General features: G+C 38.6%; 1 protein-coding gene across 5 annotated transcripts in view; it reads right to left on the reverse strand.

The window, feature by feature from the left end:
- Positions 1-10,174: 10,174 nt before the first annotated feature.
- The window catches only part of MYBL1 (MYB proto-oncogene like 1), a 35,479-nt gene continuing 31,458 nt past the window's right edge, over positions 10,175-14,195 (reverse strand). For all 5 annotated transcript variants that reach the window (XM_060116022.1, XM_060116019.1, XM_060116020.1 and 2 more), the window contains one exon: positions 10,175-12,809. In XM_060116022.1, coding sequence (XP_059972005.1) covers positions 12,684-12,809 — 126 coding nt within the window. In that variant the 3' untranslated portion in view covers positions 10,175-12,683. The remainder of the gene's footprint in view (positions 12,810-14,195) is intronic.

Here is a 14,195-nt window from a genome sequence, read left to right on the forward strand (position 1 = left end):
GCAGATTTTAAAATAAAGACTATTACAAGAGACAAATAAGGACACTACACAATGATCAAGGGATCAATCAAAGAAGAAGATATAACAATTGTAAATATTTACGCACCCAACATAGGAGCACCACAATACATAAGGCAAATGCTAACAGCCATAAAAGAGGAAATCAACAGTAACACATTCAGAGTAGGGGACTTTAACACCCCACTTTCACCAATGGACAGATCATCCAAAATGAAAATAAATAAGGAAACACAAGCTTTAAATGATACATTAAACAAGATGGACTTAATTCATATTTATAGAACATTCCATCCAAAAACAACAGAATACATTTTTTTCTCAAGTGCTCATGGAACATTCTCCAGGATAGATCATATCTTGGGTCACAAATCAAGTCTTGGTAAATTTAAGAAAATTGAAATCATATCAAGTATCTTTTCCGACCACGATGCTATGAGACTAGATATCAATTACAGGAAAAAATCTGTAAAAAAATACAAACAAATGGAGTCTAAACAATACACTACTTAATAACCAAGAGATGACTGAAGAGATCAAAGAGGAAATCAAACAATACCTAGAAACAAATGACAATGAAAACACGACGACCCAAAACCTATGGGATGCAACAAAAGCAGTTCTAAGAGGTAAGTTTATAGCAATACAATCCTACCTCAATAAACAAGAAAAATCTCAAATAAACAACCTAACCTTACACCTAAAGCAATTAGAGAAAGAAGAACAAAAAACCCCCGAAAGTTAGTAGAAGGAAAGAAATCATAAAGATCAGATCAGAAATAAATGAAAAAGAAATGACAGAAACAACAGCAAAGATCAATAAAACTAAAAGCTGGTTCTTTGAGAAGATAAACAAAATTAATAAACCATTAGCCAGACTCATCAAGAAAAAAAGGGAGAAGACTCAATAGAATTAGAAATGAAAAAGAGGTAACAACTGACACTGCAGAAATACAAAGGATCATGCGAGATTACTACAAGCAACTATATGCCAATAAAATGGACAACCTGGAAGAAATGGACAAATTCTTAGAAAAACACAACCTTCCGAGATTGAACCAGGAATAAATAGAAAATATAAACAGACCATTCACAAGCACTGAAATTGAGACTGTGATTAAAAATATTCCAACAGGGGCTTCCCTGGTGGCGCAGTGGTTGGGAGTCCACCTGCCGATGCAGGGGACACGGGTTCGTGCCTCAGTCCGGGAGGATCCCACATGCCGTGGAGCAGCTGGGCCCGTGTGCCATGGCCGCTGAGCCTGCGCTTCCGGAGCCTGTGCTCCGCGGTGGGAGGGGCCACAACAGTAAGAGGCCCGCATACCGCAAAAAAAAAAAAAAAAAAAAAATTCCAACAGACAAAAGCCCAGGACCATATGGCTTCACAGGCGAATTCTATCAAACATTTAGAGAAGAGCTAACACCTATCCTTCTCAAACTCTTCCAAAATATAGCAGAGGTAGGAACACTCCCAAACTCATTCTATGAGGCCGCTATCACCCTGATACCAAAACCAGACAAAGATGTCACAAAGAAAGAAAACTACAGGCCAATATCACTGATGAAAATAGATGCAAAAATCCTCAACAAAATACTAGCAAACAGAATCCAGCAGCACATTAAAAGGATTATACACCATGATCAAGTGGGATTTATCCCAGGAATGCAAGGATTCTTCAATATACACAAATCAATCAACGTGATAAACCATATTAACAAACTGAAGGAGGAAACCCATATGATCATCTCAATAGATGCAGAAAAAGCTTTCGACAAAATTCAACACCCATTTATGATAAAAACCCTCCAGAAAGTAGGCATAGAGGGAACTTTCCTCGACATAATAAAGGCCATATATGACAAACCCACAGCAAACATCATTCTCAATGGTGAAAAACTGAAATCAGTTCCTCTAAGATCAGGAATAAGACAAGGTTGCCCACTCTCACCACTATTATTTAACACAGTTTTGGAAGTTTTAGCCACAGCAGTCAGAGAAGAAAAAGAAATAAAATGAATCAAAATCGGAAAAGAAGTAAAGCTGTCACTGTTTGCAGATGACATGATACTATACATAGAGAATCCTAAAGATGCTACCAGAAAACTACTAGAGCTAATCAATGAATTTGGTAAAGTAGCAGGATACAAAATTAATGCACAGAAATCTCTTGCATTCCTATGCACTAATGATGAAAAATCTGAAAGAGAAATTAAGGAAACACTCCCATTTACCATTGCAACAAAAAGAATAAAATACCTAGGAATAAACCTACCTAAGGAGACAAGACCTGTATGCAGAAAACTATAAGACACTGATGATAGAACTTAAAGATGATACAAACAGATGGAGAGATATACCATGTTCTTGGATTGGAATAATCAACATTGTGAAAAAGACTATACTACCCATAGCAATCTACAGATTCAATGCACTCCCTATCAAACTACCAGTGACATTTTTCACAGAACTAGAACAAAAAAATTTTACAATTTGTATGGAAACACAAAAGACCCCGAATAGCCAAAGCAGTTTTGAGAAAGAAAAACGGAGCTGGAGGAATCAGGCTCGCAGACTTCAGACTCTACTAGAAAGCTACAGTAATCAAGACAGTATGGTACTGGCACAAATACAGAAATATAAATCAATGGAACAGGACAGAAAGCCCAGAGATAAACCCACGCACCTTATATGGTCACCTTATTTTTGATAAAGGAGGCAAAAATATACAATGGAGAAAAGACTGCCTCTTCAATAAGTGGTGCTGGAAAACTCGACAGCTATGTGTAAAAGAATGAAATTAGAACACTCCCTAACACCATACACAAAAATAAACTCAAAATGGATTAAAGACCTAAATGTAAGGCAAGACACTATAAAACTCTTAGCGGAAAACACAGGCAGAACACTCTGTGACATCAATCACAGCAAGATCCTTTTTGACCCACCTCCTAGAGAAATGGAAATAAAAACAAAAATAAACAAATGGGACCTAATGAAACTAAAAAGCGTTTGCACAGCAAAGGAAACCATAAGCAAGATGAAAAGACAACCCTCAGAATGGAAGAAAATATTTGCAAATGAAGCAACTGATAAAGAATTAATCTCCAAAATTTACAAGGAGGTCAGGCAGCTCAATATTAAAAAAACAAAAAACCCAATCCAAAAATGGGCAGAAGACCTAAACAGACATTTCTCCAAAGAAGATATACAGATTGCCAACAAACGCATGAAAGGATGCTCAACATCACTAATCATTAGAGAAATGCAAATCAAAACTACAATGAGGTATCACCTCACACCAGTCAGAATGGCCATCATCAAAAAATCTACAAACAATAAATGCTGGAGAGGGTGTGGAGAAAAGGAAACCCTCTTGCACTGTTGGTTGGAATGTAAATTGATACAGCCACTATGGAGAACAGTATGGAGATTCCTTAAAAAACTAAAAATAGAACTACCACACGACCCAGCAATCCCACTACTGGGCATATACCCTGAGAAAACCATAATTCATAAAGAGTCATGTACCACAATGTTCATTGCAGCTCTATTTACAATAGCCAGGACGTGGAAGCAACCTAGGTGTCCATCGACAGATGAATGGATAAAGAAGATGCGGCACATATACACAATGGAATATTACTCAGCCATAAAAAGAAACGAAATTGAGTTATTTGTAGTGAGGTGGATGGACATAGAGTCTGTCGTACAGAGTGAAGTAAGTCAGAAAGAGAAAACAAATACTGTATGGTAATACATATATATGGAATAAAAAAAAAAGATTCTGAAGAACCTAGGGGCAGGACAGGAATAAAGACACAGATGTAGAGAATGGACTCGAGGGCACAGGAAGGGGGAAGGGTAAGTTGAGACGAAGTGAGAGAGTGGCATGGACATATATACACTATGAAATGTAAAATAGATAGCTAGTCGGAAGCAGCCACACTGCACAGGGAGATCAGCTCGGTCCTTTGTGACCACCTAGGGGGGTGGGATAGGGAGGGTGGGAGGGAGACGCAAGAGAGAGGAGATATGGGGATGTATGTATACGTATAGCTGATTCACTTTGTTATAAAGCAGAAACTAACATACCATTGTAAAGAAATTATACTCCAATAAAGATGTTAAAAAAAAAGTAAATGAACCAGAAAAAAAAAAAAAAAAAGAACATGGGTTGAGGATCCAGGCTACCCTCCTCCTCCCCTAACAAATACTTGCTTAAGTTATAAATGAAGTCAGTGTAGGTGAGTCAAATAAAACCAGAAGACAACATCCTGGAACATTTAGAGAATATATGTTGAGGGCCCAGAGGGAGCTGGAACTCTTCAGAGAGCTACAAGTCTGCAAGAGGAGCTAAGGCATACATAAAAAACTACAACAGAAAAACAGAGGTGGGCTTCCCCGGTGGTGCAGTGGTTGAGAGTCTGCCTGCCGATGCAGGGAACACGGGTTCGTGCCCCGGTCTGGGAAGATCCCACATGCCGCGGAGCGGCTTGGCCCGTGAGCCATGGCCACTGAGCCTGCGCATCCGGAGCCTGTGCTCTGCAACGGGAGAAACCACAACAGTGAGAGGTCTGCATATTGCAAAAAAAAAACCAGAAGTAATGACAACCAGCAGTGAGGGACAGATAAAGTGCAGTGGGAACTCAGAAGAGGCAAAGTGAGTTCCAGTGGAGGTTACCCTGCCTCTTCCGTGAATTACCTCTCCTGATAATATTCCACAGTCCCTTGCCCCTCAGTCTTTTTGTCGCATACATTTGGCAGATGGATATGCTGTCTGCTTCCCCTGCTGCTTCATGTGATCAACGGGCCCCTGTGGTGGGCACCAAGGGCAGAGCAGACACATATCACTGTGTCTCGGTGCGGGGCCCTGCCTGTGGTCGTGCACCCTGCCAAGGGGACAAGTGGGGCTGGATGAACACAAAAGCATCATTACGGACCTAGCAGAGGGCCTGAACTCACACCTGCCAACCTGGGGCTTCCCTCACCGTCCAGGGGTTAGGACTCGGCACTTTCACTTCTGGGGCCTGAGTTTGATCCCTGGTTGGGGAACTAAGATCCAGCATGCCATGCAACACAGCCAGAACAAAACAACAAAACAACAACAACAACATCAACAAAAAACCACACCTGCCACCTAAAACAAGTCCTCCATGCTGCTTGGCAGTTCTGCTGTGTTTCCCTGATCAAATCCCTTCCCCATTCTTCTCAAGGATTGTTTCAGAAACCCTTTATTCTCCTCAGATCTCTGACGGTGACTCTAACACCAACATTCCTCCTTTTTTTTCTCAGCAGAAGACCCTGCCTCTTACTCCACAAAGAAACTGAAATCAAAGAGTTGCCTCTGCTGAGCTAAGTGCTCGCCCAAGGCAGGCCCCCATCCTGGGGAGCCCACTTCCAATGGTAGACCCAGGGCTAGAAAGACTTGGGCTCCTCACCTGACTTGGAACAACTTCAAAGGCCATCCGAGCCTCAGAAGTCCCCATGGAGCTGGCCAAGGCCTTCTCCTCCCTCTGCCCAGTCCTGCTTCCTTCCCTTCCTCAGGCGTTGATTACAAGAGGGCTCCCTAGTTCACTCCTCTCTCGCCTGCTAATCTCCACCAGGGTCTGCTTCCCAGGGAATGCGTGTCCTCCCGGCTCTGTGCCCTCTTCCTCAGGAGCCTTCTCTGCACTGTCCTCCTTCTCAACACTTTAGCCCCTCTGGCCTTAATGATTTTTGCATGTGGAACACTAGCTCCCTCCATGGGACCTTAACCTGCTGTTCCCCAACCTTCTTTACCTAACTACCTCCTGCCTATCCATCTGGCAGATCTCACTTCAAACATAACTTTCTCCTGAGGAAAACGGATCAGTTTCCTTTGTCACAGCCTCTCATAGGATGTACTTCTCTCCTTCCCAGCACTTAGAGTTCTGTCTGTCTCCCCTCCCAGATGGAAGCATGTTCCTTGGCTGCTTGCTTTTGCTATCGCATCCTTTGTGTTTTGCACAGCTCCAGGCGGTGTGCTAAATTCTGGACACATTCCCTTGGAGCTTACAATCCACTGAGAGAGAGAGTCAGTCATACGGAGGTTAAAGAATGTAGCAGATGTCCCCAGTCCCTCGGTCAGTAAGGAGAACTGGGATTCAATTAATGAACTCCAAAAGACTTAGGCAGAAAGGAGGGGAAGAAGGAAGGGAGAGTGGGAAGAATTACAATGACTATAACTTCTGAAGTTGTTCTGCTGTGGCCTGAAATAGGAGTATTTCTTCTGAATTACAGAACATTTTCTCTGTAAATTCCTAGTGATTTAGAACTGCATTGCCCAGTGCAGTAGCCACTGACCACATGTGGCTATTGAGCCCTTGAAACGTGGCTGGTCTTAGTTGAGTTGTGTATAAAATGCACATTGGATTTCAAAGACTTGGCATGGGAAAAAATGTAAATTACCTCATTAATAATGTATATTAATCACATGTTAAAATGATAATATTTTGGATATATTGGGTTAGAAAAATATATTATTGAACTTTAAAAAATGTAGACGCCTTCTTATCTGACATTATTTGCACTCATTGTTAATTGAGCAAAAGTGTTCAGTAACCTGGAGAAGGCCTGTTAGCTTACCAGCCGTCAATCAGATGAGTAAGTTAGGTGAATGTTGGTTAAGAGGACGTCAATACTAGGGAATTCCCTGGCGGTCCAGTGGTTAGGACTCGGTGCTTTCACTGCTGAGGGCCTGGGTTCAATCTCTGGTTGGGGAGCTAAGATCCCACAAGTCTCGTTGCCAGAAAAAAAAAAAAAAAAAAAAAAAAAAAAAAACAGCAAGAGAGAGATAGAGAGAGAGAGAACATCAACACTAAATAAACAAGGTAATAACACATTGTGCTATAAAGCAATGTAGCTGACAAAGTACAAAGTAACTAGTGGGCCACATTAGAGAGACGTGTAATTGGAGAATATGGAAATTTCAGTGGGGCAGGAGTGAAAGCCTGAACTTTAAGGTGGAGGCAAGGTTCAGAGATGTACCTGGACTGTTATGGAGGACTCTGACAAGAGTTCATTCGGTGGAGTGTAGGAAGCCCTTACAGGTGAACTTTTGGTATATTTGGTATATACAGCCCAAGGAAATAGTCACTGATTCCATGCAGCACTTTAACATAAATTTACCAGAAGAAATGGGCCCAACATATACTAGAGAATAATGGTGAGACATCCTTAACAGTGCTAGCATTGTAGAGTCTTACATGTAAGCATATGAACAGAATAGTGCAAGGAATAATTCGTTTGTATTTTCCTCTACTATCCAACCTAGGCTTAATTTTTAAAAACGTGTTATTGAAGTGTAATGTACATAAACACAGAAAAGTGCACATATAATAGTAAAGCTTGAATTTGTATAAACATAAAACCATCCATAAAATCAGCACCCAGGGAATTCCCTGGCAGTCCAGTGGTTAGGACTCTGCACTTTCACTGCCGGGGCCCAGGTTCAATCCCTCGTTGGGGAACTAAGATCCCGCAAGCTGTGCAGTGTGCCCCACCCCACCCCCAAAATCAGCACCCAAAGCAACAAATAGAGCACTGCAGCACTCCAGACACCCCCCTCAAGGTTCCCTTCAACAATCCTCCTACCCAGGGTACCACAACCTGACTTCTAATAGTATACATTAGTTTTGCCTGTTTTTATACTTTTAGAGAAATAGAATCATATATGTATTCTTTCATGCCCTATGCTTAATTTTTAAAGAATCAATCCAAATCTCAGATGACTGAATGAATCCCGGCTCAGCATTTTACTGAGTTTGGACAAGGCTCTTAACCTAAGCCTGTTTCCATATCCACAGAAGTGGATTAGAAAATGTTTATCTAATAGAGTTGTTGGGAGGATTAAATGAGATCACGTATGTGACTGGCACATGGCTGCAGCTGTTACTTGTACTCAAACTTCCAGTCTGTGAACTTCCTGGGAGGTGGAAGACCCCTGGGCACAATTCTCCATAGTGTTAAGGGGGGAGATCCACACTATCTGGGCGGAACTTGGCTACCTGATCTCACTTTTGGCCAAAGGAGGAGAGATGCCATTTCTGTCACATACTTATGCATCTCTTCTAGAATATCAGCTTCCTCAAGGGAAGCTATCCTGTTTACCACAGCATCTCCAGTACCTAGTGCCAGGTACTGTAAACACACAGTTAAGTATTGGTTGCTAGTTGAACAAATAAATAAGTGCTAACTGTACTGGGGCTTAGGAAATTATGTCAGAAACTGATCCAGTCTTTTGAGCTATGGTTGGCAAAATTACAGTAGTAAAACCAGAGTAAAGTCAATCTCCCTCCTTCTTTCCCTGTGCTGGCAAGAAAAATCCACTCAAATCTAGCACATTCTGTACTTGGAACTTGAATAAGTATACCGGATCTGAGACCTTCAAAAATAAGGGCAGGATAGTACACTGCTTTTAATATGGAGTTTGCTCAAACTCAACAGCTTTTAATGTACTGATGCCAAGATACTAAAAAGTTTTTGAAAACACTCTCTTCCCAACACGTCAGCCATGAATAATTTTTTTCCTGGTGTACTTCATCTTGGTTTTCCACCAATATTTTTAAACATCTTCATTATCCATTTATTAAAACAAACAAACAAACAAACAAAAACGACCAGGGAAGGGGAAAGTATAATGTTCTGATGGAATTGCACTTGGTTTCTTTTACCCTCCACTACTTAATTAAAAATAACTTTTCACTTCTCACAGAGTCACAGAGTGGGAAGTACCTCTTCAAAACCTCCCATCTGTTTTATATTACAATTAAAAGTCTGATTGGCTGGCAAGCCTACCACTCTATAACTGGATAAATCAGGCAGGAAATCACATGGTTATAAAATGAACTAAAAGATTTTAACAAAATAATAGCTTACTGACTATAAAGCAACACTGGTTTTATGCAGATAACTGAGAGACCAAAGCTATTCACAACTGTTGTGTAAAGTAAGTATAGTTAATATTCCCTAAGCGTCATGACTCCTTTTATAACATTCTTTCAATTTAACACTTACTGAGATTTTCTAAGCACCACGCTAGACACAGGAGCTGTAAATAGCAATCCCTACTCTTCAAAACATGAAGTCTAGTGGGAAAGTTTTATGGAGGCACCAGGATAATCAGGAAATGATTCACAGACCTGTGCCTTGAAGGCTGAGTAGAATTCTAACAGGTAGGGAGACAAAGAAAAGCAGCCATGACGAGAGGCACAGAGATAGAAGCATGAACATATATGTTCCTGAAAGATCCAAGTCGCCAGGTCCAGATTAGGAAGTGAAGAAGTCTTATTATTTAGGCAACAGACAACTACAGAAGGTCTTTGAATAGGAGAGATGTGATCAAATCTGCGTGTTTTTTATGTTTCTTTACACTCACATATAAGCAGTTGTATTTCCTCTCAGCAGTTATATTTCACACTGTAAATTAATAAATTAGCATTCTGGTTTCATGTGTCAGTCTCACACACTTGCTATAGGCATTCTAGTGAGAGGTAAATGCATTTTTGGTGGGTTAATCCATCAGATTTCTAAGGCTAAAGGTAAAATCTAGATGGTGACAAATTCACCGAGGTGATACAATACTGCACAAACCTGACTGTGCGACCAGTTGGCTTTGCCCAGGTGACACTCTGATGTCACAGAACAATTTCTTCATATTTCTGTAGAATGGAGATCAGAGTGATTAGTGCAGTCATCTAAATAAAAGATGAAGGAATGGAATTAGAGCTGTGCCTTTATGTGGGCAGAGATTTTACAACAGATTTCAATGTGCAGGGTGAGGGAGAGGCACGAGATTTCACAGTGGGTGATCAAAGGGAAGATAACACCACTAAGAGATAGAACAAAGAAGGGGCATGTCCAAGTTGGGAACAAGAGAACATACTACAGTTAAGGTACCGGCAGAAGAGTCATATGGAAAGAGTCATACCTAAAGGCAGTTGAAAATATGGCTCTAAATGAGGCTCAACTATTTCCATTTCTTGAGTAAAGACGTCAAGCTGTGTTAACAGATAAAATCACCTGTGAAGGGAGCTCTAAAGGAGAAAAATGGTCTAAGAACAGAACGTTGAGTTAAGTCCTTCAAGGTTCAATCAATACCATAAAATACAAAACCAAAGTGAAATGAGCAATGCCACGTCAGCTTGTACACAGATGTTTTATTTTGGATGTTAACAGTCAACATTGTATGCAAGATTCTCTTACAATGGAAAGTTTTCCCATACATCAAAAAACTCAATTTAGTCAGGGTAATTGCTGTATTAATGAGAAAACCTTACAACAAAATGTGGTATTATATATGTGTAGTCAGTTTCCATGCAAGTATGGCTGCTACATGTATGTCTGGCATTTTTATAACATACTGAAAGAAATTCAAAGGAACACAACAGTATAAAAGGTGATTTAAGATGCCTGACATGTTTAAGATTAAGAAATCTTCTTGCAAAAAGCAACAAAGCAGTTAACTAGAGGATTCAACCAATACCAACCCAAATATGTACTCTGTCCAAAAAGCCCAAGCTGATTTGCAATATATTACATGTGGGATAATTTAATGCTCAAGAAAAATTATGCTTTATAAAAATATAGCTCTTCCAAGATATTATACTTTGGTAATTGGAGACTATGTTCATCCAAACCAGCTAAGTAAGGGCTACATTAAAAAAAAAAAAAGGAACCATTATATGCTATTCAACATAACTGAAATTGAAGCGATCCAGTATGATTTTGCTACAAGCACTGGTTTTACAAAGTGAAATTTCTGTGAGAAGTTCACTAATTAGGAAGCAATCAACATACTTAACAAACATGCTAAGAAGATTCAGATTGGTTCATCTATTTGGATCAACAAGGCATAATCTTAGTACCACACACTTTCTTCACTTCTCACTACATATAATATGCAAAAATGAGCAAGTAGATTTAAATAGCTTAAAACCCTTTTAGGTCTACTGTTCAAAAGCTAGGCATTAAAATAGTATTTCAATTTCTATCAACATAAAAACATCAGAGAATCTTAAGCTGTTTTTGTTTTAAGGCATGGCATTTTAGTATTTGCAAGAATTTGCCTGGTAATGGTTGATTCCATTAAGTTAACGTGAGAACTTGCCATCATTTGCTTTCTATCTTTTCACACAGTGCAAGTGGTGGTCGCTCTTTCCTCCTCTCATAGCAGCAAGCCGATTCTGCTACCTTCTATAGCAGTATACTTCAGGAGTGGAGAGGGAGAGAGTGTGTCAATTACAAATAATTAAAACTACAGTGTACAATTCTATTTACCTGTCAGTGTTTAAGTTGACAGCACACCATTATATGTCTCAAAAAAAATTACATAAAATCTCTACACAAAAGCAAATAAAGACATTCTTTCAAGAAGAAATAAAATAAGTGCAAACACCTAAAACAGGCAACTGAAGCAACTGTTGTAACCTGTAGAGAAACACAAAACATTTATAAAAGAACATATATTTTTATAAATAAAAGATAATGTTCTCTACTTCTGAAACATTGAGTAAATATAATAAACGTCTAAGTGCAGACTGTTTTTAGGGACCAAAGTACCATATTATTTTTTAAACAAAATGCAAAAATTTCAAACACATATACAAATCACCAGATTAATTTATATGACCCCCCCATATAATTTAAAAAGAAAATATTAAATTATTATTTAGTACATTTTTAGAACTACTTTATATAACCAACATGATTTAAAGGACATAGTGCAATATTTAGGTAGATGTGACATACAGTATAGATATTGTATTCTTTGCAGCTATAACTTACTATTGTTTCATACTTAAAAGTCAAAATTGTTCTTTACTATGTTAGCTTGTAATAACAGGAAACAACATTGGCTTCTAGACACCCTGTATAGGTATAAATATCTACATTTAAGCTTTAAAAATGAAAATAAATTATAAAAACAGACTTCTTTCCAATTTACAAAGTTTTCCTGCTCCTACACACTGTACAATACATTCAACAAAACTCTCAGCTCTTCTGAGATTTATGAAGAAAATACTGACTCTTTACTAATAAGGAAAAAAACTTTTTGCAATGCCTTTTGGTTTTAGTACTAAGCTCAAATAAATACATTTAACACTGTAGTTAATTTTACTGTTTTTTGAAAAATACCAAAAATTAGTAGTGCAACTTTCTTTCTTTTAAATTCCTTCCACTGTGTTTCTTTGTAAATGGTAGCCTAAGTAAATCAGCAGATAGGCAAAAGTACTTCATAAAACCATGAGTGCTTTCTACACAGAGACTAGTTTCAGAAATCATACATACTCATAAAACCTACCTATAACAAAACCGCAGCATCAGGAGAGTAGCAACATATATCTTCTGAAGAAAATATGTGAGAATTTACTTTTAGGATAACCAGGAATATTCTAATATGATTTCCCCATCTTGTTCTTTAAAAACAATTTTTTAAAATCTTATGTCTTAAAAAATAAACTATGAAATTGCCTACCCCTTACTTAAGTGCCTAGCTTTCTGCTTGCCCAATATGAAAAAGGGTGCAAACCGTTTTAGGGCTGTATTAAAACTTTAAAAACAGTTAATCAACAAAAAATTTCATTGCAGCCTAATTTGGTATAGAATTTAATACGGGAGTGGGGCATTTCATCAGTTTTAATAACAATCACAGTATGAGAGCTCTTGAGGTACTGCCTGTAGCTGTGTAAGTACTCAAATATCTTCTTGCTTGTTCCGTCATGATAAGTTGGTCTTCCGTCTTCCCATAAACCACTGTTTCCCATTCACAAGACTAGGAAGGAAATATTAATAGTGATGTGAAAATTACTAAAATTACCATTCTACTTCACAATTAGACTTTTAAAAATCAATTAAAATTAAATTAAAATCAATTGGATATTTCATAAGTAATTATTGTAAAAAATGTTTTTGATAACAGCATTGTGATTCTTTTTAAATAATGATGTTTCAAAAATACATACTAAAATATTTATGATCAATTTTTTAAGTCAATTTTTTAGCTATCTATAGGACTGTGGAGGCAGTTTAAAATTTCTGTTCCCACAACTGCCCCTCAAATCAAATCAGTCTAAACATGGAAAGAAATGTCAGTCTTTACTGTTTCAAAGTTTTGCAAAAGATTTAAAGAGAGAATGCAATGTCAAAAAATGAACCAAGGGCTTCCCTGGTGGCGCAGTGGTTAAGAGTCCGCCTGCCGATGCAGGGGACACGGGTTCGTGCCCCGGTCCAGGAAGATCCCACATGCCGCGGAGCGGCTGGGCCGCTGAGCCTGCGCGTCCGGAGCCTGTGCTCCGCAACGGGAGAGGCCACAACGGTGAGAGGCCCACGTACCACAAAAAAAAAAGAACCAAGAATGCTTTACGTCTTGCAAATTAGGAAATATATCATAACACAAAGTCAAGTTTATGTTTGTTTCATTTGTTTTCTTCCCTTATAAAGATTACTACTCTATAGGTATGACCTGCTATGTAATAAATTTTCCTGAAAAGTTCTGTGTTAAACACTGGTAAATGGGATCATTTTAAATGGATTCAGAGAATGTGTTACATGGCTCTATGAAGAGCAGCGGCTCAAGAAAGAGAGGAGGTGGCCACATATGATTGCCAAAGATGTTTTCAAGGAATGCTTGAATGTCAGGAAGGCTAGCTCTGCAGTCATTGCAGTGTAAAGAAGAAAACTTCCTCCTCAATGACCTCTCAAATTCTCTGGGTTGAATTCTTAAGATAACAAAGTAAAAATTTCTCCAGGCTTCATTTTCAGTTATGTAATGGCTGCATAGCATCAGAAAAAAAGGATTCTGTTTTACAACTTTGAGCCAGAAAGTTCACTGGAAACCATTATATCAATACCAACAAAATCAAGTTTGAAACTGCTTCCAACCACTTACCCTTTAAAAGTAGCAATTAGGGCTACAATTATTTATTACAGAAGAGGTGCCAGAAGTAGATTTAGATATTTTTAGTTTAAAAATGAAACAGTGCTTAAGAAATCACTAGAAGAGTCTCTGGCTATCATTCCAATTGTTTAGTCTATATGTGCCCTGATGAGTGAGTCTCTCAAAAACCCAAATCTAGTTTGAGTGACAAAACAATGGTGAATGTCTAGTCACTATTATAGTCAAATTTGAATTTAAAAGAAAAAATATAATTTCTGATCA

The sequence above is a fragment of the Mesoplodon densirostris genome, chromosome 13 (assembly GCF_025265405.1).
Source record: "Mesoplodon densirostris isolate mMesDen1 chromosome 13, mMesDen1 primary haplotype, whole genome shotgun sequence".
Classification (NCBI taxonomy): domain Eukaryota; kingdom Metazoa; phylum Chordata; class Mammalia; order Artiodactyla; family Ziphiidae; genus Mesoplodon; species Mesoplodon densirostris.